The 21,674-nt window shown below is 42.0% G+C and overlaps 2 protein-coding genes across 3 annotated transcripts in view; both read left to right on the forward strand.

Moving 5' to 3' along the window:
* LOC119893815 (NACHT, LRR and PYD domains-containing protein 12-like) overlaps positions 1–21,674 on the forward strand; it is a 636,326-nt gene that overhangs the window by 474,107 nt on the left and 140,545 nt on the right. The window lies entirely within an intron of this gene.
* LOC119896424 (sodium channel protein type 4 subunit alpha-like) overlaps positions 1–21,674 on the forward strand; it is a 212,026-nt gene that overhangs the window by 133,104 nt on the left and 57,248 nt on the right. The window contains 4 exon segments of the mRNA XM_038709856.1: positions 46–284; positions 12,542–12,715; positions 14,734–14,895; positions 14,993–15,187. Coding sequence (XP_038565784.1) covers positions 46–284; positions 12,542–12,715; positions 14,734–14,895; positions 14,993–15,187 — 770 coding nt within the window.

The following is a 21,674-nucleotide window of genomic DNA, read 5'->3' on the forward strand; positions in this document are numbered from 1 at the left end:
TCTTATCTTCTCTCCTTCTGTTTTGTTTTGTCCCGGGTGATGCAGAGCTGGAGGAGGCCCATAAGAAGTGCCACCCGTGCTGGTACGTCTTCGCCCACCGTTACCTGGTGTGGGAGTGCAGTCCCTTCTGGCTGAGGGTGAAGCAGCTGGTGAATACCATGGTGATGGACCCCTTCCTGGACCTGGCCATCACCATCTGTATCGTCCTCAATACGCTCTTCATGGCCATGGAGCACTACCCCATGACCGACGAGTTCAATGGCATGCTGAGCATCGGAAACCTGGTAGGACAGAGGGATGGATGAGTGGATGCTTTTGCACTGGAGTTTGGCAGTTTGGATATGACCATATTTGGACTAGACAGTGGCGCCTGCAAGCTTATCGTCCATCTTTCTCTTAAAGGGACCATTATTTACTAAATGAACATGGTACTGTGTTGAAGTATTGAAACTAGCGATTGAGACCATAAACTCATTAGGAAAGTGTATACTGGGGTAATATCTATGGTGGGAAGTAGGGTAATTTTACCATTATTTCTAATGGAACCAGACCTTATTTTGCAACCAGAGGAGTCGGGCCCTGCAGTGCAGGTTTAATTTACATGGCTTCAGTTTTCAGGCCTTGAGGTTCCAGCTTGGGTAGGACTTGACATCAAAACTGTTGTCCATCAGAAGAAAATCTGGTGGGAAAAAGATAATGCGTATGTAACTCTGGACAAATAGTTATCAGTTACATTCATTTTCCAATTAAGTCCCCTTTTACTTAATGCTACACCCAAATATTCTGTTTCATGCGGAAACATCTTCACTTTATAACCTTTAATAGCTGCATTCGATACATTACTGATATCCTGTCATATTTTTGCACGAGGTTGATTATTTTTTTAAGATTTGGCGTTCTGATGAATCTTGTCTCTGAACGTCTTACAAACCTTCGAAGAGAAGAGTATGAGTCTCCTCACCAGTACCAAGAATGTTTGTGCAATAAACAACCTTCAGGCCAGTTTAGGAGGCAGTTAGATTTTGCAAAAGTGACAAAGAACAAGACTGTTTGGGAAACAACCCTCAGACATTTGAAACTGCCTCAAACCCTTTTGTCAAATTTAAAAACCTCAGGATCCAGGGAAAATAGACACTCCTTCCTTTGCTTTTCTAGAAACAAAAGTGTGTGTGTTTAGTCTCTCAGTAGAAAGGCAAGGTGAGTTTCAGTATTAGAACTGACAGAAACGGGTCGGATAGCTTAAAACCACCGCGACTAACTCTAGTGTTTGACCCTGCAGGTGTGCTGACAATCTGACAGGAAGTGATAGGTTGAAGCAATATGGTAATTGGTTCACCTGAGGTGTGAAAGGCTCACGGCCAAAATCACCGTGTTGATCGCACCTGCCCGCACACACACACACACACACTGATGCACACTTGTAGCTGTCCAGCGATGTCAGGTTTCCTCAGCTCAGGCTCCAGGCAGCTGTTTGGTACAGAGAATGGTAATAAAGTTTATAAGTAGAAACAGTGGCTTTGGGTCAGCCTGCAGCAGTTGTGTTCAGTCAGTGGGACTCGGCCGAAAGGTGGGCCACCGTGGGAGCATTACCTGGATCGAGATTAACCCTATGATTTACAGTAGTGTTGTAATACTTGAATGTGGATTTTTCAGATCAGTTTGAGAAGGACCCATGATCTCGTTCCACATTTTGTTGTGTGTCATGTAATGTGGGGAACTGGTCTTGGTCTTGCCCTCCCTCAGGCTTGGTCTCGACTTGGACTCGGCCCCTAAAAGTCTTGGTCTTGTCTCTGCCTCGATAAACTCTGGTCTTGACTTGGTCTCAGTTTGGGCGGTCTTGACTACAACACTAGTTTACAGTGGATAAAAGGTCCATTACTTGGAGGATCAAGAGGTTTTTAAGGTGTAATGGACCCAGTTTCAACTCCCCAGTGCGACACATTCACCAATGTGTCCCTGAGCAAGACACTTAACCCCTAGTTGCTCCAGAGCCGTGCGACCGCTGACATCCAAAGCAATTGTAAGTCGCTTTGGATAAAAGCATCAGCTGAATCAATAAATGTAATGTAAACTTAAGACATTCAGCTTCTTAACAATTTTATATTAAATGGTATCCACGCTGGACAGTGCTTTTTAAAGTCAGTTTTTGGGGGGTGTAAAAATGGCAATAAATCATTGCATTTCCATTGATTTCTTCCCATGATGTCAAAACCACAGTTTGACCTTGGAAAACCACATTCTGGTGGTACTTTTTCTATGTCTACGTGTGAAAGCACCCTCAAATTTAGCTTTCTTATTGCCCTGGATTAAGGCCTCAGAATGCTTCAGAAGAAGTGCCTGACAGATCAAACAGCATCATTTCCAATGGCATACTTGGCAGTAAACGATTTATGTAACTTTTCAAATCCAACATTCATGCACGCTTTACATAACAACTGATCGGGGTCGTCTCTGTCTTTGATGGCGGGGTTCTCAACCCACCTTCCAGTGTGGCTATTCACAAACACTTCTTCATCTTATGATCTAGCTCTTTCGATTCATAATAAACTCTTTAGAGCAATGATTTCTGAATGACTTACAATCTTAAAATCTGTGATGTGTACAAGTGACGGAAATTAACACAAAGCCTGGAGATGAGTGCCTTTCTCTGAGAAATCTCAACAGCACTGAATGGAAGGACGTTTCTCTTGCAGTAGTTATATATAATATCCGTCTTTTGCAGTTTGATGTTGCTGTATACCCCTTCTGTGTAAACAGTCCAAACTTCTTCCTCAATTCAATTTAGAGTAGTTCAGGTCTCAGATAAAAGCTCACGTCACCAGGATCCAATTGCAGTCTGGAGTCGCTAAGTTCTTTAGAGGATAAAGCCTCTAATCCTCACAGATGTTTACATAGCATTTAGCTAGCCTTTCTGACGGACAGGAGAGCCTCTGCTCTGTGTGTGTGTGTGTGTGTGTGTGTGTGTGTGTACGTAAGGTAGTGTGTAGGGGATGTCAGGACATTACTGTGCTGACAGAATCAATGTCGGCTAATGCTTCCTTTGTTTGTTGTTGTTTGTCATGTGCTATTCAGCTTTGCTCTCTGTGTTTCACATATCAATATTTCTATGGGTGTAAAGATCTAAAGGATGCATACCATTTAGTGGAGGCTTTTATCCATAGAGCCGCCCTGTGCATTAAGGGCACCTCTCCTGAGTGTACTTAACCTTTAATGTCTCTAATAGTGGAAGAGCATAAAATGGTTTGACAGAAACTGGTTTTGTTGGCGAGTTCTGGTAAAACTATCTTTTGTAAAAGCCACTGATAGCTGTAGAATCAGACAAAATGCCATTTCGCTATACTTAAATCATTTTTCCTGGCATCCCTGATTTATGTTTAGGTGGGTTATTTATTTAGTCTATCTGTCATTTCACAGTTGACCCAAAAGCTGCGGTAGTGGTCATAAGGAGCAGTTTACATTTTCTATTAAATGTGTGGCTGCTTCCATCTCATCCACACATTTTCTGTCCCAGGAAGATGATGGTCCATATTCTTCTTTATCCCAACTACTAAGCTCTGATTGGCTTCGTTGTTTTTACAACCGGGGAAACGGCAGTCAATAACTACAACCCCATTTGAGTCTATCAAAACATCAGAGATGTGGGCAGCGATTCAGAGATCTGGAACCAGCCTTTGATTGCTGATGTAAACCAAAAGAGCTTTCACTGAAATGGAAAAGCAATAATAACCTTATAACTCTCACTAATTCCCACGTTATATGAACTGCTTGGAAGATCCGATGCCATGTGTCCTATTTGAAGTAACAAAGAGATATATTTGGTGGTCATTGAGGTGCCTTCTGTCTGTGTATCCATTATCAGGCCTATCTTTAGGGTTTGCTTCTACATCAAGATTTTCAGTATTGGTTTGCAGCAACATCTATGGCATCCAATGTTTTTGACACCCAAAGGGACACCGTAATGAGCCTTCTGAAAGTCCACAAAGCGTATGTAGACTGAACAAGCAACCCCAGAATCCAAAACCTGGCCCACTGTTCTACAACCAGGACAGAGTTCAGATTGCTCCTCCTGTTTGATTTTTTTTTTTAAGTGGAAGCCTAGGGCTGTCGTTCTTAGTCCATAGACACTGTACCAAAACTTCATGCTACATTGAAGAGTCTAGGGGCTCATTTCAACACATTTAAGATGCTACCATTTAGTATCTGAGTTTAAGCAGTGCTTGTAAACTGATTTTGTAAAACGTCAAAATTCAGCACCTCCACCTTCTCAGGATAAATCTCTTCCACACATGACATCCTGCCAATGTAGAGCTTTTTAACTACCAACGCTCCACCCGAAATTTCCGCCGAAGACATATCATCCGGTTTTTTCCACATGCCAACCACATCCCTAGATGAGGTAGCAGTTCTGTGAAATGGACAAAACCTTCTTCCCACTAGTAGCGTATGGTTGTAACAGTGGGCCCCAGTGCAGATTGTCATGATGGGCCCTTGTGCTACACAGTTACGAAGCACACACACACACACTGTGTTTGTGTATAGAAGAGAATGGCAATTTTGTGTGGCTTGTTTCCTCGTTGTGCGAGGTTTAACAACTGATAAGATTAGATGCAGTAAATACCTAACCTACTTACTTTAAAGCTCCTTAAATTGATTTCTTTCCATATTAACATATTAATTCAACAGTTTTCATTGTGTGCGTCTCTCTCCGACACACATGCGTCTGCTGCTGCCATCATTGGATGGATTTTAGAGTCGGACTGTGCCACCGAGACTTTTGTATTTGCAAAGTATAGAAGTCAAAGAGAAAGGGGGATGGCCAGTGCTGTCATTGACAAAATCACGAGGCAGTGCTGAAATGACGCAGACCTTTTCGGGGGGTTTCAGTACAGTAACCCAATCATGACAACCACATTCTTCTTCGACAGAGAGGCAAGACATAATGGAGAATAAGAAAGAAAAGTGGCCCATGTCCTGAGAACAGGCCAGCTAAGGCACACACACGGTTTAATACACAAGCACACCTACGATATACAACAGGTGCTCGGCGCCAACCTGACCTCGAAATGATAACAGCCTTTAAAACAGCGAATGAACACACCGAATGAAAAACCACCTGTTTGAATGGCATCCGACGAGCTTTGCATTGAGCGAAATCTTTGACACTGTCCTCAGTAAAAAAATCCATCCAATCTTTTCTCTCCTGTCTCTTCTTAAAACTACTTTTATGTTTGGTTAGCATGACTGCTAGCTTTCACACGTGCTCTGCTAGTCCGGCAGATTTTGCGTTTCACCCGTTTTCTGGAGTCTTGTCGTCTTCTCACATGATCAAATAGAAACTTAAGATTGGGCTGCCATACACATATTACCCAGCAATCATCACTGCATGTGATACGAATACCAAAGAAAATAAGACTAAATTCATTCTGTAGAATCTGTGGAATCAATATTTTTATACCTTGTAGCCTACTGCTTGCTACAGACTTTTTTCGCCCCTGTCATCGCCCCCCTGTACAGTGCAGGCCCGTAACGGGAGCGGCTCTAGACAATGTTTGCATTGTCTATACCTACGTCCCTGCTTCCCACGTTTGCCAGAATCTCTTCAAGACTGGCTGAAATTGCTTGTCTACAACCTACTTAAAATCCTCCCACATGTGAGTTTTTGCTGCAGTCCTTCTGGCCTCCTGATACTTGATTCAGGAGTCTCCTGGGCTTACCAAGCCTGGAGGACCTCCTCCTTCCGCTTGACAGCTTCTTTCACTGCTGGTTTCCATCAGCTGGTTCCTAGATTTCCACCACAGCAGGCACATTTCTAAGCAGTTACTGTTGCAATGGTGTCTTTCAATCTGGCCCACCCCGACTCCTTGTCCGCATCTGTCCCGTCCCTGAATCCATTTCATCTGGAGGGCTTGAGGACCTTGAAGACTTTTCATGAATGACTTAAGGTTTTGATAAGACATATTTACTGCCTGCAATTTTCCTCCCAGCCTTGTTAGTATGTGAATGAAAAATGATCCTGAAAGTCGGCTGTAATGAAGTTTCTCTGTAGAGAAAGAGACAGAGAGAGGACAATAAAGGATAAACTCGATGTAGGTGTGTGTGAGACTCTTGATAAAGGTGCTCGCTGTGTGATCTGGCACAGTGCACAGTGTGAGGTTGTTACTGGGTATCTCCACACACACAGAGTCCTCTGCTGTAACTGCTATCTAATTTGGTCAGCACAGTGCTGCTGTCCTTGCTCAGGGGCACAAGAGTGCTGGGGAGTGCTAGAACTTAGGACTTGAGAGAAATATTAATTTTGTTAAATAAATTAATTAAAATTTTTCAGTTTTGGGTGTATTACTCATTAGGAGTGGGAATCTCTGGGCACCTCACGATTTGATTCAATTACAATTCAGAGGGCTGTGAAGCGAGTATAAAACAATTATCGATGCATTTTGATACATCATTTTTTTCTATACAGGATAATTACTAAGGATTTAATTTGCACATTAAAATCAGTTGTCAGACTCCTGAAAACTGAAAAATAATAATCAGATGTATGTTTACAGGATAGAGCTGTACACCAGTTTAATCTAAACTTGTAGGTAAGTTAGTAATGACATACAGCTGAGTTAATTAATATTACTAGTTTAGCTAATGTTATAAACAGCCAAAAACAGCCTTCACTTTTTCAGCAGTTGGGGAAACAACAGACTTTTAGACACACTGTGAACTACACCGGATGTTTACTGCTAGGCTGAAACTTAATATTTTTCTCCGCTAACTTTCACCGTCATGTTCTGCCGCTCACTCTCTCTTATTCGCTCAGCCTCACACAGCTCGCCAAGCGTTGAGTCGCACAGTGTGCGAGTTAAAATAATTACTTGCGCATTGATATTAATCAGTTAATCTGCAGCGGTGGTGTGTACACAGTGGGAACACTGGTCTCTCTGCTATGTGCACGCCACAGACGGACCGGGCGCTGCACTTATGCGACTTACGCCTTTTGCGTTCTGTCAACATTAGCCTACGTTACCAAATAACATTTAAATAATCGATTTTTTGACATTTGTTAAGGGAGTCAAAATCTTCCACGTCGGCATCGTGATGCATCTAATAATCGATTTATTCTCCCACCCTTATTACTCAAATCTCTTTACATAGTCACAGTTTGGGGACGCTTCCTCCTTTTGGGGACAAAATGTAAGTTGTCACAATGTAAATAATTAAATTTTAGAGTGTAGTAATGGTTTAAGGTTAAGTTAGGTTTAAAAGAATGTGCTCTACAGCCCGTGGTTGTAGCTCGAGGCTCACTGGCACAATGGTAAAATGAATATAAACACTCCTCCAATTATAAAACAACTTAGCAAAAAAATCCTAAAACAAAGATGTTTTAAAGAATGTGCGGGTGGTAAGGGTTAGGAGTTAAGCAAATAGGGGGTAAAGTTAGGGTTAGAGCAAGTCTACAGGAAATTAATGTAAGTCAATGTAATGTCCTCTGAAGTGATGTAAACACTGTGTGTGTGTGTGTGTGTCCTGGTGCTTACTCATTACATCTGCCTGCTTGTGACAAAAATAATTGTGTGTGTCTCTCTCTCACTCACATACACACACACATACAGAGTCCGTGTCATCCTCTCTCTGCTGATGCTACTGTTATTAGTGATTGCTGATGTCGACATCCCCTGCTTGTGAGCCAGTAGCACGCGCACATACACACACACACACACATACACACACACACACACGCACAGACTTGCTGGTCAGAGTAGTTTTTCATCCCTCAGTCAGTGAATCAGACTTTGCCTCTGCAGAAACACACACACAGTGCTGAACACTGTGTCTGAACTTGAAACTCACCAGTCTGGATTTTCAGACACACATCACCGTGTTCTCAAAAACACAACACAGGTTTTCAGACAGACCTGAACTCCTAGGATCCAGGTCTGGGGTCCACATCTCCATCTTTGTTATGGATCAAGTGCATCTTAAATTAGGTGGTGATAAGAATGCATGTTTATGAGGGTTTCAATTATTTTTGATGCTCTTAGCCAAGTGTGTTTGGAGAAGTACTACGGTCACCCTGATCTGAAGAAAGTTTAAGTCTGTTTGAATAAATGTGCAACATGACTGCAGCGTTTCCTCTGCTTTCCAGTTGAAACTCAACTTGTTGTTGACCAACACGAACAGTTTGTTGTAAGAAAGCACTTAAAGGAACATGTGTGTGAGGCTCAGAGCTTCAAGGACTATATGTTTTTGTTATTTTCTTTAAAGGTTTTGAGTCATCCAGCTCATAGTTACCAAAGAAGGTTAAAAATATAGGGGCAACTGGACAACACTCGAAGATACTCAAAGACTTATGGTCTTTGAAGACACCAGAGGCCAACTCTGATTACCGTAAAACTTAAGCCCCTGACATACTTGCTCTTTAACTATTGTGTAGGCATAGACAGCCGTCAGCTAAGCAAACGGCATTGTTCCCTTACTTACCTGCGTACTTTGCGTGTACCTGGAGGATTAAACGTGAATGTGTGGCAGCCATCTTGCGTACGTGAACGTCCCTTTCACTGGCCTGTTGTTGGCTACACCTTTTTGACAAATAAATGCAGAAGCGTGGTCTGAATTTTAGACTGCACAATATAATTGTTTAAACTTTGGTCAATATAGACATGCTACACATCGTTACATCAGTTAGATTCTCCACAGTTCAGTGGTTCAGTTCATTTTTCGGGAACAATGAGCACCAAAGTAGATAGTTTAGATATTACTTACTTTCTTTCTTGAATACTTAAACATAGCAGCTCATAGTTACTCTTTTTAGGTCACTTGCACATACATGATTAACAAAGCAAGTATATATTGCAGAGCGACAGCAAGATGCATCTTACCGCCAAAAAGCGCCTCAGTGTGATTGGATCTAAAACAAAGAGGAGAAAACCATTGCAAGGCAGTTTCCTTTTTAGGAGTCCAGTTAGCCAATCAAAAAGCAGCAAATTACAAATGGTTTACTATAAATTCCCAACTTTTAAATATATATATATGATCATAAACTAATGAAACCTTAAATAATGGCAGTAAAGTTTACAATATTTTCTTAATAAAATAGTTTCCTATTTTCAGTTTTTCATTCATTACAATAATCCTATACATCTGCTTACAGTGGAGTTAGAAAAATACTTATTAAGTATTATAAGGAGCTGTACATGAGTGATGTTTTCCTCAGCGGGCTGTTTGAGGCCAGAGGCAGCAGCTGATATCTGACAGCTGAATTGTGTTTAACTTAATTAACGTCACTCTGCCTGACGTCAACACACTGTTACACACACTCTGTAACACAACACCACCACACCACACTAGATTAAGCCAAAACACTGCTACAGTACTGACGTCCCAGCAGCACAGGAAGACTATACATATTGGCTGTACCCAGGCAGGATTCAAACCAGCAACCTCTCTGGTTATTAACCAACTGCGGTGATATTAAAGCTGATGCCACCGATATGAACCATCACTACTTCTTTGTCTCATTTGTTTAAAATCCACACTACAGGCTGATTTCATGTCACGTTTTTCTCTTCAGCTCGTGAGTTTTTGTCAACCTTTTTGTCCTGAGAGAGCCTCCTTTCATCGACACATCACTCACTTACATTTGAAAGTGTGGGAGAGAGTGGCTCTCCTGATGTCAGTAATAATAACAGCGTGATTGTTGAGTAGCTAATCAACGCACTACAGAGTTAATGAGCCCATATAAGAGGATAGTCTGTGTGTGTGTGGGTGTATTTGAGAGAGAGGTAACCCCAGAAAGAGCCTGATTTTGTTCATACAAACAGGCAAAGATCTGACACACCCGTTAAACCTCACTGTTTTGGGAGGCTTACAGAGACACACTGGAGGTGAAACACACACTCTGACACACACAAACACACACATGCACAGGCTGAGAAACAGACACACACACGCACAGACACACGTGTGTCACGTAGCCGGTGTCACATCGAGGATCCCCTTCTTTCTGGAACAACAAGCAGGGAGAGCGGCTGCTTCTGCAAGGACGCACACACATAAATGCACTTTCAACACACTTTGAATGCAGCGAACACACAGACACACACGTGATGTAAAGCAGAGAGAGGCAAACCCCGGACGAGCTGAGGTCTGCAGAGAGAGAGAGAGGCTTAAAGGATCAAACCACGGGAGCAAACAGCTGAGAAAAGTGTTGTTCAAATTAGTCAAGAGTTTCCTGAAGTTATCAAATCAAGACCAAGCTGCAGGTCTGTGTTGGGCTACTCGTGACTTTGTGTCAGGTTGGGCCCTCACTGCTGCGTCACATGGCTGTAACAATACAGAAAAAAAATGGATGTGTTATTTTTCTAGCTGCAAACTGCAATTGTGAAGACCTGTGGTGTGAGAACATGAAGCTTCTCAAGGCAGCAGGCGATCTGAGCTTGATCCAGCATTGTGGGAAAGCTTTTGTAGTGATTTGCCAAAAACCAATATGTCTTTGTCTGCAGAGCGTGGGACTCCTCTTTAGATTAAAGCTTGCCTTACAGATACAAACAGATATAAATAATTTGTTTATAGTGCGCAGCTTGGCATAAAGTCACGTAAAATGAAAAAGTGGTTTTGTGCTTGCAAGCATTAACAGGCGACATGAGAACAGAAGAGGACATAGAATTTTGTGCTTTCAGTGTGCTGTAGGCTTTTCAAATGGGAGTTGTTAACAGTTAACGATTGGACTTGCAGGATGCAGTGTGTACACGTTTTAGCCACAAATGTCAGCATGTTAGGCTGGTCTCTAGAGCAACGGGATGCTCCACCAATTAACGAGCAGCCATAGTGGAAAAGAGCAGCAATACATGTCATGTTTCCTGCACTTCACTGTCTGCCTCAAACAACTTTGTTTTTCCCATTGGTGATCACAAACCTGAGATCTGCAGCAGGAGACCAAAGCTCTGCGAGGCCTGACTCAAGTCCTCGGTCAGGTCTTGTTTACTGGAAACCGAGTGCACCCGTAATCTTAATGAAAACTGAAACCCGGTTACAGTAGTAATAATATGATTCTTCTTGAAATCACTTTAACTCCGTGTCTCCTGCGCTGAATAATTGTAGCCTTCATGCGAAAAGTTTGTGCGGTAGCGGAGCAACTCTGTGCTTGTACTCCATGTACTTTGTCAGTTCATAAAATCCATTAAAGTGTGTGACAGCGATCCCACAGTAATAAACCCTGAATCATTACTGTACAAGACGCCACCTGTTCGAAATAATGCTTAAATCAGTTATTTTTTTATGACCTCTTTGTGACAGAACATAAATGTACACATCAGAAGAATTAAAGTGCGGCATAAACTTTAATGCTTTTAAAACATAAACTACTGTCAATCACCGCGTTTGATTTCCCCACGTGGGTCCTGATCTGTCAGTCTGCATAATATCCTTTTATTTTGTTTGGAAAAAGCCATTGTGAGCATGAAGTGGACCAGATGAACCAAACTACAGGCATCTGGCAGCCTGTCCCTTGCTGTTTTTCTTACCAATAAAAAGTGCCGACTGTATAAGGGCCCACTAGACGACCTCGTCCCCACTGCAACTAGCCATCAGCTCCGCGCCTGCATCCATGCTAATATGAGCATAGCAGGTCATTGTGCTGGAACGTCCCTTTGGTTTTCAGCAGCTGAACTCCTGTTGGCTTTTAAAGAACTTGTGTACTTCAGCTGGAGTTATGTGAGGTGACACGTGTGTGTGTGTGTGTGTGTGTGTGTGTGTGTGAACCTAACCCAGTCTGAAATGTCCTACCCTATGGCTAACTCTGCCCTTCATTTAGCTCTTGTATCTCTGTGTGTCTATGTGTGCGTGTGTCTATGTGTGTTTATGTGTGCGTATGTCCTTACCTGACTGTCTCTGTGTCCCTACCTGTATGTGTCCACATTTTAGCTTTGTGTTACGTGTGTGTCTGTGTGTCACAAGTATCCTGCAGACATGATCTCCTTGTGTTTGACAGTGTGTCCATTTTAGATTTCAAGTTAGGTAATATTTGCTTGATACTTTCAGTGATATTTTATGTCTTCAGTATGATTTATATTAGCCTGCAGGTGTGTTTCCGGTGTCTGTCGGCTGGTAAAGCAACAAGCTGCCTCCTTTTGTCTTCTTCACTTTCCTGGATGGTTATGGCTCATGTGCAGCACGTGTTGATTGCTTTACCATAAACTTTACTGTGACAGACTGTGAAATCAGCTTTAGTCCATAAGGTTTACCGCGTTATCTCAGCTGTGAAGCCTAAAATAACTACAGCCCCCTGACTGAACCAGGACTGTTGCTGCTGGATTCTCTGCCAGCTTCTCATCATCCTCCATACTTGTTTTATTTTTACTTCTTTTCCCATGTGAGCATGATAATAAACAAAGTGGGTTAGAGTAATATTTAGCAGCAACGTCAGCATTATTTTTTCAGCAAAAACAAACAATTATCAGTGTTAAAGTTGTGTGTTGTGTTGCACATTTTTATTTATTTATCTTGTTTGATGTGTGTTTAAATTCCTCCTTGTATCTGTGTCTCTGTCTGCCAGGTGTTCTCGGGGATCTTCACAGCAGAGATGGTGTTGAAGATCATCGCTCTGGATCCGTACTACTACTTCCAGACGGGCTGGAACATCTTCGACAGCATCATCGTCTGCCTCAGCCTGATGGAGCTCGGCCTGTCCGACGTCGAGGGGCTCAGTGTCCTACGCTCCTTCAGACTGGTAAGTCACACACACTCTGATTACACTCTGATTACACCTGAAACGCAATAAAAAATCACCTAAATCCTTTTTATACAGAGTGTCTTTGTGTTCTTTTTCATTGGTCCTTAAATCAAGTTTAAAATAAGTATGCACATTTTTACCAACCTTTTACTTTGGAAAGCAGCTAAAGGTTTCTTGGAAACTCTTGAAATTACTTAAAGGTAGTTTGCATAGATATGACCTTTAATATGTGTTGGAGAGACGTTGTCTAATTTTATGTAGAAGCTACCTTGTAAGCTAAATGTAGTAGATTTTTCAACATACATCAACTGGTTAAATAATCTCACCCCTTTAGGATTTATAGATAAAACAGCTTGTTAAGATGCAGAGACAATAACTAAAATATTGGTTGAACAATTGTGATGATCACACTTGGAACAAAAACAAAACTACAAGTAGTAACAAGAAAAGAAAATAATATAAGAGAGAAAAAAGTACACACGCTGACTGGTGTGAGCTGGTTGACTGACAGCTGAAGAGCCAATGAAATGGCAGCAACCTGCGGGACGGTTCACAGTGTGTGATGATTGGCTGTTGATGAGCGATGTCACTCATAACGGAAGTTCAGCTGCGGCCGACTCTGCTGCGCCGGCAAACAAGACGAGGACGGTGGCCGTCAACATTAACCCAAAGCGTGAACACAGAAATCTCACACACATGCACACTCAGGGGAAACACACACGGATCCTTGAAGCATGTCTTTGTCTGTCTGCACCCATCTCTCAAATGTCACTCTGGTTATTGTCAGTTTCTGCCAGAGGCAAACACACAGATACACTTAATGAAAACACATTTACGTTTAGTCTTTCTTTTTTTCCCACCCTTTTTTTGTCCTTCAGCATTTGTTCTGTTTTCTTGTCTCTCTGATGTCGTCCTTCCTTCCTTTCCCTACAGATGTTTCAATACGACTGATAACCAATTTGGTTTTAAACGTCAACACGGTACAGATGTGTATATTTGCCTTAAAGGAAATTTTAGATTACTATAATAGCCAGAATTCCACAACGTTTATGTGTTTTAAAGATGCCTCTAAGGCATTTGATTGGGTAAACCAACCTTTCTCTATGTTGCAACATAGAGAAATTCCAAAAGTAATTATAAGAATCCTAGTTTTGCTATTCACACCGGTCAATGCAGGTGAAATGGGGGGGGCTCTGTATCAGAACCATTTACTGTTGGTAATGGTGTTTAAGGGTGGTATTTTGTCACCTTTCCTTTTTAGCGTGTATATGGATGACTTGTCACAACAATTAAATCAATGTAATACAGGATGTATGATAGGCAATACTCTCACTAATCACCTTATGTATGCAGATGATTTGGTAATCATTTGCCCATATAGTGCTGGGTTACACTGTTGAAGGTTTGCTCTCAGTATGGTGCAGATTTTGATATCAAATACAATGCAAGTAAGAGCAATATCATGATTGTTAGAAGTAAAGAAGACAGGAAATTATTATTCCCTGATTTCTTATCTGGTACAGCCCTTAAAGTGTGTGGTGAGATTAAATATCTTGGTCATCATATTGTAAATGATTTATTGGATGATAAGAACATCAATAGACAGTGTCACAAGATATATGCTCAGGCTAATGTGCTTGCACGTAAATTTGGCATGTGTTCTGCTTATGTTAAGGTAGCCTTATTCAAAGCATTCTGTACACCACTATATACTGACCACTTGTGGCGGTCTTACAGCAAAAAGAACATGCAGAGGCTGAATGTAGTGTATAATGATGGCATGAGACTGCTCCTAAAACAACCAAGATGGTGTAGTGCTAGTCATATTTATTGTTATGTTGTAGCTGTTGTTATTTTGTCTTGTTTTTTCTGTGTGCTATGGACCTTCCATCATTATTATTATTATTATTATTATTATTATTATTAATAGTAGCCTTTACCCAAGTTAACCATACTGCCCATTGGTAGAATTTGTTACCCTTATTGTGAAATTGTGTGTCTCTCTTCCCTTCCAGCTTCGTGTGTTCAAGCTCGCTCGCTCGTGGCCGACGCTCAACACCCTGATCAAGATCATTGGTAACTCCATGGGCGCTCTGGGAAACCTCACGCTTGTCCTCGCCATCATCGTCTTCATCTTCGCTGTAGTCGGCATGCAGCTGTTTGGTAAAAACTACCAGGTAACGCCTCTGACCTCTGACTAAGATACAGGCTTGATGTCACTAAAATTTGTAAATGTAGGTTTGCTACTTCAAGCTGTCTCTTCCCTTCTTCCAGGACTGTGTTTGTAAGATCTCGAAAGACTGCGCTCTTCCTCGGTGGCACATGAAGGACTTTTTCCACTCCTTCCTCATCGTCTTCAGGGTGCTATGCGGCGAGTGGATAGAGACCATGTGGGATTGCATGGAGGTTGCAGGTCAGCCGCTCTGCATCCTGGTCTTCATGCTGGTCATGGTCATCGGGAACCTGGTGGTGAGTGACGTTTGTCCCTTAAATGAATAAATGATATCTGTTCATTGATCAAGCTTAGAGCACAACCTGATCTGCACTTCCCAGACCATCAATACCTCTCTTCCCTCACTGGTAACTGAGGTTGATAAAATATTAATAAGGTTATAGTTAGAGCAGGGTCAAAATCTCCCTACAATGAACCAGCCTCTTAATCCATGAAGGTTTAAATCCTTGACTCGTCAGTAGCGTCTCTGATGATGGTTGTTTATCAAACCTCAACGCTTCTTTGTCCCTAACACAGGATATCAAAAACTGTCCATTACCAAATAATCTTGTTAACTTATTCTTTGATGAGTTAGTTTCTTGTTTCAGTCATAGTTTTTTTTTGCCAGCTGCATTTATTGAGAAAAGGTTCCTCGAAGTAAAGTTTAAATACACAGCCACACTGCTGTGCTTTCGTGGATTAAAATAAGTGCAACCCTTATAAATAACAATATAAAAGGTTGATTTCTTTGTGAATCACATAACATGACGAACTGCAGTCATTTTTCGTCACACTCTAGATATTGCCCTACTCCTGATTGGTTCACAGACTTCAGAAAGATTCAAATCTGCACTTCTACTTATCTCTGATGTGAGCATGAAAACACAAGATGTTACCATTATTGGCAGTAACTGCATTGTCAGAGGGTAAGTGGTTTTCATAGCTACTGAAAAGCACATGTTTAGTGACCTCTGACCCCTGACTTCTCACCTGTAACCCTCTACCTCTGTGCTTTAATGTTGGGCTTTACTTTTCTGACAGCTCTTACAACCATTGTCAGAGACAGGTGGTGAAACATGTGCGATGACACTACAGTAGAGCGAGATAGGAAGATGGATGGATGGAGAGAAAAGAGAGAGAAAGGATATTTTACAAGTGACCCTATGTTTAAACTCTGTCCAGAGAATTGCTGATTTATTTAAATGTTGATCTTCTGACCTCCCATCTCTCTGTCCACCTCCTCCTCTCTCCCTGTTTAACCTCCTCTCTCTACCTCTTTTTTATTTTCTCTCTCCTGTCACTTGCTGTGTACTTCAGTGCATTTCATGTGTGTTTAAACCTCAGCTTCCCCTTTAGTCAGTCACCTGAAGGAGAGAGTCCTGTTTAAAAGAACATATTCTGTTTGATTAGGGATTGTTGGCTTGTTTGCCAGGAGTTGGTTGGAGTCATGTGGACTGTTCAGAATGTGTTGAACAGGGGCTGGAGGTATGAGATGTTGGTGAAGAAGGAATCCTATATCTTATATTGCAATGTCTGCATGTCCGTCCATCCCACACTTCAGTCCAGAGTGAGATATCACAATGACTACTGTTCTGGCCAGATTTCCACTAAATTCAGTGTAAATATCCCTGGTTCCTTGTGGATAACCTCCTGACCTTTTCTTTAATACCATATTTTAATGACACCATGAGCTTCCCTCTAGAGCTGCTGAATACTCGGTATGCTGTTTGAATGTGGACCTATTCATCATTCTGGTTATTTTAAGCTCAGCCTAACAACCACAAGCAACGAGTGTTTTTGATATCAAGTGTCGGTCGCTCACTGTCAGGTAACTGGAAAGCATGACCGTCTCTGTGGTGTTTTCTTCATGTAGAACAACACCTAGACGCACACGCTCAGATACACACACGTATACACACACACTAATGCAGAGAGCGCTCATCTTGCCAGATAAAAAAAAAAAAGGAGAGGAAAGATTTCCTTTCTTTGAACTATCTGTCGTCTCATCTTACGTTGAAGCCCCAGACACACAAACACACTGTTCTTTATAGCTCGTTTTACCTGCCTTGCTATAAAATGTACCCCCCTACCAGCATGAACACGTCACATGTCTACACCTCTAAACACATCAATCAGTCCGTCTGTGTGTGTGTCCTAATCTGAGGGACTTAGAGCAGACGGTAACTGGAGAAGAGAAAGTACTGTTATCTGATGGTCAACACATGCAACGCAAGAGGTTCTGCGATGCGCAGGAGGTTTGGCCTGGGACCAAACACAGTTTCCCTTAAAGTGAAGTTGTCCAAATGTGACATGATAAACAGATTATTATTATTATCATAAAAGAAAAGTGCAGTGCAGCCACTGTCAGCACTATATGAAAAACATAAGACATGCACCTAGAGGCTGAATCTTTTATGTGAGCAAGGATGGAAAGAGTCAAATAATCGAGAAGCGAAGGACAGAATGAGAAAAATTACAAGAAGACAGGAGGGTTGCAGTATACTTTACTCCCTCTTGTTCTTCTTCTTGACTTTCTGTTCTTATTTTTACTCTTCCTTTTCTTTTTCTAGTCATTTTTAGTTTTTATAAAGAATCTCATATTCACCAGCCAGTGGATCATGATGTGTGTGTGTGTGTGTGTGTGTGTGTGTGTGTGCACGAGCAGTAATAATCAGAGTCTCATTCATCTATTTAGCTTAATGGTCTCATGGATATTTAATAACGAGCTTGATAGGCCAGACAGCTTACACACACACACACACACACACACACACAGTCAACAGCCTCTTATTCTTCTCTTGTCAGTAGCAGGAATTGTATCTCACCCTGCAGAGGGATATGCTGACCTGACTGAATGAATATGCCCAAACACGCTTGTGTGTGTGTGTGTGTCATGATGACCGAACCTTTCCAATTCAAGTGATTTATCCCTTTAGAAATGGCCTCATTGTGCACAGCTCGGCTCAGCCTGTCTGTGTGTGTGTGTGTGTGTGTGTGTGTGTGTGTTTGTGGAGGCATTTATGCATGCATGCATTCATATGTGTGAGGGAGTGTGTATGATTGTGTTTGTTATGAGATGTCAAGTGTCGCACCTCGTAATGAGCCGAGGGGAAGGAGAAAGAAAGGGAAGGGCACGAAGGAAGAACACAAAGTACAATGGAAGAATGGCTGGACAAGGAAAAAGGGAGTATTGGAAACAGCATGGAAGGATACTCGCATAGCGGGATGATAGGACAGATAGAAAGTTAGAAGGAAGGAGGAAAGTGAAGGTACTAAAGGAGGAATGGAAGGATACCTGGATAAATTGAAGAAAAGAACGGAGAACAGAAGGAAAGAAGTAGTGATATACTGATTAATGGGTTGGCCAAATCTGCAGCAGCCTCGTCAGCGAGCTGCTGTGGAACGATGTCAGCGCTCCCCCTTGTGAGTTTTGGGAAAAAGTTAGTTTGGAGCCCTAAATGTCCTCAGTCATTATCATGTTAACATGTTTCTCCTAAATGATAGTAGATCTCATCTAACAGCATTACATGCTAGTGTTGAGTATATCGTTATACTGTAGAGAAAACAGCTGAATGATGTCACTTCAGACAATCTTTACCGCACTCTCCCTTAACCACCAGTCACACTGAAATCTACAGCAGGACCCAATGTGTTTTTCTATTTCATTCATTTAACACTGGCTGAGATAACATGTATATTAGATATCAGCAATATACACTGAACAAAATTATAAACGCAGCACTTTTGTTTTTGCCCCCATTCATCATGAGCTGAACTCAAAGATCTAAGACTTTCTCTGTGTACACAAAAGGGCTATTTCTCTCAAATATTGTTCACAAATGTGTAAAAATAATAATCCATCCACCTCACAGGTGTGGCATATCAAGATGCTGATCAGAAAGCATGGGTAATGCACAGGTGTGCCTTAGGCTGGCCACAGTAAAAGGCCTTAGGCTGGCCACAACAAAAGGCCACTCCAAAATGTACAGTTCCATCACACAGCACAATGCCACAGATGTCGCAAGTTTTGAGGGAGCGTGCAAATGGCATGCTGACTGGAGGAATGTCCACCAGAGCTGTTGACTGTGAATTGAATGTTCATTTCTCCGCCATAAGCCGTCTCCAAAGGCGTTTCAGAGAATTTGGCAGTTGAGTCCAACCGGCCTCACAACCGTAGACCACGTGTAACCACACCAGCCCAGGACCTCCACATCCAGCGTCTTCATCTCCAAGATCAGATTTCTGCACAAACTGTCAGGAAGCGTCTCAGGGAAGCTCATCTGCATGCTCGTCGTCCTCACTGAGGTCTCGACCTGACTGCAGTTTGTCATCGGAACCGACTTGAGCGGGCAAATTCTCTCATTCGATGGCGTCTGGCACTTTAGAGAGCTGTTCTCTTCTTGTCAACGTTGTGGGTCGTTATAAGCAGGCGTATAAGGTATAAGCAGGTGTGTGTTATGGACAACAAACACAGGTGCATTTTATTGATGGCATTTTGAGATATCGTGACGAGATCTTGAGGCCCATTGTCGTGCCATTAATCCATGAACATCACCTCATGTTGCAGCATGATGCCCATGTTGAAAGGATCTGTACGCAATTCCTGGAAGCTGAAAACATCCCAATTCTTGCATGGCCAGCATACTCACCATTGAGCATGTTTGGGATGCTCTGGATCGGTGTATACGACAGCGTGTTTCAGGTCCTGCCAATATCCAGCAACTTCACACAGCCACTGAAGGAGAGTGGACCAACGTTCCACGGACCACAATGAATAATCTGATCAACTCTATGCGGAAGAGATGTGTTGCACTGCGTGAGGCAAATGGTGGTCACACCAGATGCTGACAGGTTTCCGGACTCCCCCAATACAGTGAAACTGCACATTTTCGAGTGGCCTTTTATTGTGGCCAGCCTAATGCACACCTGTGCAATACCCATGCTGTCTGATCAGCATCTTGATATGCCATATGTGAGGTGGATGGATTATCTCGGCAAAGGAGAAGTGCTCACTAACACGGATTTTGACAGATTTGTGAACAATATTTCAGAGAATTTGAATCTTTGAGTTCAGCTCCTGATGAATGGGGGCAAAAACAAAAGTGTTGTGTTTATAATTTTGTTCAGTGTATATACCCTGCTCTCTAATATTGGCATTATCCATTGAAAAACCTGTATCGGTTGACCACTAGAAAGAAGGAAGAGCAAGGAAGGAAAGATGATTTTTGAAAAGATCATTGGGACTTTGCTCCCATCAAGTCAGGACATTTCACACAGACGCTGCTTGCTTGATCAAGGTTTACCAGTATTGCAATAGAAACCACCCATCCCCCTCATGGACTGGTTTTAATTTCATTCTACTGTGCACTTGTCCTGTGTGTGGTCTAAATGACAGAAAAGTGGTCTTGACTTGAGAAACTGAAGGTATATACAGTAAGTGTAAAAAGAAAGAAAAGGGAGAAAGAATGAAGAACAGTGTGCCCAAAGGAAGCAAGAAAAGAAGGAAGAGAGGAAGAAAGGAAGGAAGAAAGGAAATGTGGGAGACGGGAAGTATGACGAGGAAGTGGAAAGGAAGGAGAAGGAGAAGGAGAAATGAAAGAAGGAAAATAAGCTAAGAGGATGTGAGACCTTGTTGCCGTGTCAGTGAACCTCATAATGTTACACAAATACCCAGAAGGCACTGGGGCAGGGGAAAGGATCAACTGTTAGTAGAGCTGTCACACACACAACATTCACGCCATGTTTCTTATATTTATTAAAAATACTTTGGCTCTGCTGAGGTCATGTTTGCCAGCAATGTCACTGTGTGTGTGACTGTTTAACTATATGTGATAAGCATCCATGCTTTCACTGGCAGATAAAGAGAGAGGTGGAGAATTACCTCTTATCTCACGTACACATTCACAGGGGTATTTCACTGTGTGTGTGTGTGTGTGTGTGTGTGTGTTTCCGCAGGCAGTAGCTGAAACAGTGTGCGGCAGTCTGTGTGTACAGTGTGTCACATTATGACTTTATGTGAGACACACAAATTTTGCACATTTAAAAATTCACAAACATGAACTCTGTTAAATCGGCTGTTTTCCTTCAGGAGTTTGGTCTTTCTTTCTTCAGAGTTGCCCACATGAAGAACGTGTCTCATCCAGATGTTTCCAGTAGAGTCACAGATTGTCAACAGATGTTGCCTCAAACCTTTCATGTAGTTTCTTTGGTTTTACATATACATTTATATATGCAGGTATGATTTAGGAGAAAATATCTCAGTGATCCTTCAGTCTTTGTTTTTTGCCTGTACTCTGAAAGCGTATCCTGTAGACCTAGTTTCTGAACACCTTGTGTGTACATACGTGTGTGTGTGTACATACTTGTGTGTGTGTGTGCAGCTGCACAGACTGAAGCAGGTGAACCGATGTTTAATTTGCCGTTTCTCTTCATGACAAACGAGCGGCTGAATGTGTTTCCCTGAGCCAGCACTATAACTGCAGCACACCTGCCACGAGACGCCCTCCTCTCCCTGTACTGTTTTTACTCTTTTTTTCTTTTATCAGTCTCTCTGATTACATGTATTAACCACTTTTATATGTATTAACCATCTTTAATTATCATGGCTTGTTATCAGAGACTCCAATGCTGAAAACCACAAATCAGCAGTCTTAACAGTCAAACCACACGCATGTGATTAATTGCAGAAATTCTTGGTTAGATAAATGGATCATTCCTAATTGGAAGAAACATCTGGATGAAGAC

The sequence above is a fragment of the Micropterus salmoides genome, unplaced genomic scaffold, assembly GCF_014851395.1.
Source record: "Micropterus salmoides isolate LMB-PRFRI ecotype aquatic unplaced genomic scaffold, ASM1485139v1 Ms_hic_scaffold_1, whole genome shotgun sequence".
NCBI lineage: Eukaryota > Metazoa > Chordata > Actinopteri > Centrarchiformes > Centrarchidae > Micropterus > Micropterus salmoides.